This window comes from Mytilus californianus, unplaced genomic scaffold, assembly GCF_021869535.1.
Source record: "Mytilus californianus isolate M0D057914Y unplaced genomic scaffold, xbMytCali1.0.p SCAF_5, whole genome shotgun sequence".
NCBI lineage: Eukaryota > Metazoa > Mollusca > Bivalvia > Mytilida > Mytilidae > Mytilus > Mytilus californianus.
This window is the reverse complement of record NW_026262701.1, coordinates 119,228,966-119,233,921: the sequence shown is the minus strand read 5'-3', so window position 1 is coordinate 119,233,921 and position 4,956 is coordinate 119,228,966. Positions and strand designations below refer to the sequence as shown.

General features: G+C 32.2%; 1 protein-coding gene across 1 annotated transcript; it reads left to right on the top strand.

The window, feature by feature from the left end:
• The first annotated feature begins 304 nt into the window (after positions 1-304).
• LOC127700867 (sex peptide receptor-like) lies at positions 305-2,151 on the top strand. The gene has a single exon (XM_052204564.1). The coding sequence runs from the start codon at positions 731-733 to the stop codon at positions 1,937-1,939; it is 1,209 nt and encodes a 402-aa protein (XP_052060524.1). The 5' UTR covers positions 305-730; the 3' UTR covers positions 1,940-2,151.
• The last annotated feature ends 2,805 nt before the right edge of the window (positions 2,152-4,956 follow it).

Here is a 4,956-nt window from a genome sequence, read left to right as displayed (position 1 = left end):
TTAAACTGCACTACAGATTAACGATCGTGTTTTGTTACAGTCTTTACAATATGAAATCTGAATAGGAACACCTTCTCATTTAATGAATGGAGAATTTATGGAGATAATTTGGTTACTTTCTGTGAAGGTCAGTCCATGCACCTTGTTATTAGTATCTAAGGATTAATAATAATATTATCAAATATACATAATATTAACCAGAGACGGAGCCAGCAACCTCAGCAAACCCGCACATCAAACGAATAAAAAATTAACATTTGATTTATATTTTCCGTTTGTTTGAAACATTAACTTATTCATATATTGTATCATTTGATTCGTTAATTTATGTTTTAGATGTATGGCACGTGCTGTGGATGTAATGACTGTATCTCCTTATCTTTGGTATCTACCAATAAAATATCTAAGGTTGCTCCAGGGGAACATTTGATTCCTACGGAGAAAACAGATACCAGTGATCGCGTGTCGAGTGTTGATAAAACCACTTAGGTTTACAATTGCAGATTTCTATTCGTTTATACCTTAGGCTGCTAAAATAACAAACGTGGAAGAATTTGTTGAAATATTCAATATACTGATTTTTCTCACTGACAGGTCAGTTAAATGCTTTCCTATGTAGTCTAATTTATCTGTAGACATTAGCAGTTAGTACACACAGAGAACGATTTCTTAACTTGGTATTATAAAAAAAAATACGTTTGCATTCTTAACAAAAGGCAACAAAATCAGAATGGAATTTAATAATACAGCGGAAAACAGACACTGTTCTAATTGCAGTTTGGATAATGAAAGATTTATGTTCCAAATATCTGCCTTTCCTAAAGACCTAGCTTTCCCTATCTATGGAGTTCTCTGCCCGATCGTGACCATTCTAACACTGGTAACTAACATTCTTGTAGTTTGTGTGTTTATGAAACGTCGGATGCGATCAGTTACTACAGTGTTTTTGGTTGGACTAGCAGTTTCAGATACCCTTGGCGCATTTCTATGGAGTTGCGTCCATTTATTTTTTTACGGAATAAGACAAAAACCGTATACCGAACCGATATCATACCCGATATGTGTGTTCCATGATTATGGATTGTATATTGCAGTGATTCTTCACACCATTTCAGTATGGTTGACAATGACCTTAGGAATTCAGCGTTGTATCATAGTTGTATTTCCTTTCAAAGGACCTCGAATTTGGACCATGAAAAACTCAGTGATCATGACAACAATGTCATACCTCATCGCTGTTGTTTTCTTTGTATTCTTATTTTTCATGAAAGATTACTCAGTGAAAGAAATGGCTGATGGTTCTCAGATTTGCATGGAACGCTACGCCGACTGGTTTAATCGGAACATTTCTACATATATGAGTATTTATCACGTGTTAAGAAGTGTTGCAGTCCAGTTGCTTCCATGTTTGTCTATGATGGTAAGCACCGCTGTTTTGGCTCATAAACTCAGGAACGAGAAAATTTTCCAAAGAGGAATGTCTAAAAAAATCGGAGTCGGACAAAAAAAAGATTACCAGCACCGACACCGTACAACTTTAATGGTTGTCATCATCATGATTATATTTCTCATTGTTGAAGTTCCGAATGGAATAGTATTTGCAATAAAGATTTACGATCCCGACAATACAATAATGCCAACAAGTATTGACTATCCATTTGCAATTCTTCATAATTTTATATTATTGCTTAGTTATCATTGTAATTTTTGGATATACGTTGGACTTAGCGCTCGATTTAGAAGGACCTTGAAAGATATGCTTCTTGGGTCAAGAGTAAAGCGAACATTCGAGCGAGTGATGTCCATGTCGCGGACTGATTCCTTCTCACATCAAGGATATCCTCTATCAAACATCAAAAACAGGCATATAAATGGCAACGGATCAACTATAGTTAAATATACAAGTGTTTGTTCGGAGGGCTTCAACCAAACGCACTAAAAACCGGCACATATTGCGGTATCTTGTTTGAAAACAAACTATCAAGTCACAAGACTCGGTCTAATGATATAAGGATTGGAAGGAAGTGTGCATGAAAGTCTTCGTGTGGTGGCAGTCATGACTTTAGTTTTTTTTTCTTTGATAACCTATAAGCTTACTGCGGATATTTTTATGTCATAAATTTCTGATCAAATAAATCAATGGTAAGTCTGTTTATGCAATTTCCATTCCCCGTAGATTAACTTTCGCGTTTGATAAATAAACAAGATAAAAAATCTCCCCTTAAATACAAACTAAAAGCAAGATAAAGCGTGAAAGGTTTTGGCAGGGATTTTTTTTGGAGGGAAATCAAAAGTAAAATTATTTATCACAGAACTGATCAAACTTTTAAGTAATCAAAAGTAATCAAAGTAATCAATATTTGTCAATCTTATCGAACATTATTTATCTTCTCTATACATATAGCATACAATGTAAATAATCACAACATCAGTTTATCCTGTAAAAACTGTAACACAAACATCGTATTCGAGCCCACCTACTTATACACTCTTCTAATAAAAAAAAGAGAATTTTCCGCAATACGATTTCTGTTAGTTAAGCAGCGATCTGCATAATGATCTGACATCAATTTGGAAAATTAAATTACAAAATGAATCTGTTATTGTGTAGACAGATTCAGAATGTTGCATTAATTTGTGCCAATAAATTCATTTGATATATGTTATTTTAAGAATCGTTTTCCTTTTAAACAGTTGCAATATGTAAGGTAAAAAGTGAAAAAGAGAGGAAAAAAAGGTTAAAGCTAGGCTCTATTCAATTGGTAAATTACCAAGTTACACGATTTAATACTGACCAATAATTGCCTGTGGATAACTATAAGCATTTAAAGAAATATGACAAGACAAGACAAGACAATACTTTATTTAAGTATCACCTCTTCATTTCATAAAACATACAAATAGTTAATAAAACATAAACATAAAACATACAAGAGCCACTCTAAAAAGAGTTATGAGAGACTATTTAAAATGTACATACATTATGTACACTTAAATTTGCAATATAAAATACATCTTCTTTTCCATAAAATGTCATTGCAGATTTTGGCAGTATAAAAGTGCATATTTTCATCTGTAAATAAAATATAAATCTATCGTCATCAGACAAATGCATAAAATTAACATTATATAGAGATGCTTGATAAAACAAATAACAACGCAAATATTTGTTATAAACATTTTGTTTAGGGGCCAGCTGAAGCTCGCCTCCTCGTGCGGGATTTTCTCGCTGTGTTGAATAAACATTGGTGGCCTTGGGCTGTTTTCTGCTCTTTGGTCGGGTTGTTGTCTCTTAGACACATTCCTCTTTTCCATTCTCAATTGTATATATGATAATTTCAATTTCACACCTTGCTGATTCTATTTAAAGAATTATCAGCATTACATTCAGTTTTCTGGATATTTTTTTACTCTTTTCGAACAAAAGAATAATATTACAATCGTAATAAGGGAATAATCTAGTAATAATTCATCTTTTGTTAATTATAAACATTCATTATATAAATTTATAGTAATTATCTATGCATAAAAAAAGTATTAACAAACATACCGAAATTGACTGTCTTGTTAAGGAAATATTATTTTACTCTTATGTGATATCAGGTGCTCCGAAAGGGTAAAGTAATCATATGGTCACCGACTTCTTTTTTGCTTTAACCAATCTTCTACGTAGTTTGTAGTAGTAGTAAAGAAAAACGTCAAAAATCGACGTTTTACGGCTTACAACGCGATGATGTTACGCTTATTTTTGACGACTTGTTGTATTTTTTCACATAAAACACCAATTTGAATAATGTTTACCGTAAAAACGAAGTCGGTGACCCAATGATTTCTTCTCATCATTAAAATGGAAATTTATGTATCAATAACATATAATTTTTTAAAAATTTAAGAACTTTTTTCACTTATTTTATGTGCTTTCTGTACAAATTTTCACCTGTTTTGAAAAAATTCAATCAGTATTATTTCAGAAAATAAAATAAATGCATTATCTTTTGATTTTCAGTTATAGTTCAACGAACAACAGTTGTATGCAAAATTTTATCAAAATCTGAAACATAGACTATTTCCTCTACCTTGACCTTAAAGTATTACTATTTCCATATAGGAGCCGCAACCCTAGTCAAACTTTCCCGCCAAACTCCTATCGTAATTTATTTTCTTTGTAACGTTTGAAATGCTTTATTGTTAAATGTCAACACGCCTGTGATATTTGAAAACACCAGTAGTCATTCAATCATCAATTCGAAAAGGTACGCCTCCTAGCTGTTAAAAAAGAATGGCGCATTTACATAATTTTTATATGTTAAAATTTTTATTTCAGATTGCTCTTTCAAGGCTAAAATCTCATTTAAGTGATTGAAAAACCCTTGTTTTCCTTTGAGAACTGATAAAACGTAGTGCGCAGGACGCATTTTTCTTTTACAACTTTCTTCAGACTAAATAATTTGAGAGTTACAATGTAAATACAAGTCCGCTCATCCTTTAAATCTATATGCAAAACAAATCGTCGTTGGAAGGTGCGCAGACTTACAACATTTGAAAATGTCGCTTGTCAATCAACAAACAAGTGAAAACATTGCTATTTCTAGAGAAGACATTGGAAGACAGTTAAAATAACTAAGCATTTCAAATAATAAAACAGAACAAGACAATCGAACTAAAATTAAAATCAGCTATATAGACATTGATAGCTTTCTCTGATGGAAAAAATGATACAAACATTATTGTACAAAAAAGACAATAAAAAGACACATCAACGTAACAAGGGTAACTAGAATAGGCTTCCGTAGTGGGGAAAGATACCAAGAACAATAAAAATCAGACAATACAATGGCAAAAAGAAAAAGGACAAACAGAACACCACACAATCTAGACAACCGTATTAGTCGGTATTGTATAGTGAACGTCTTTTACATTTCCATTTTATTCATATCTTTTACTGTGTGGTTTTCT

Bases quoted from the DNA above. Each gene is read 5' to 3' on its own strand.
- LOC127700867 (XM_052204564.1), top strand. From the start codon at position 731: ATGGAATTTAATAATACAGCGGAAAACAGACACTGTTCTAATTGCAGT.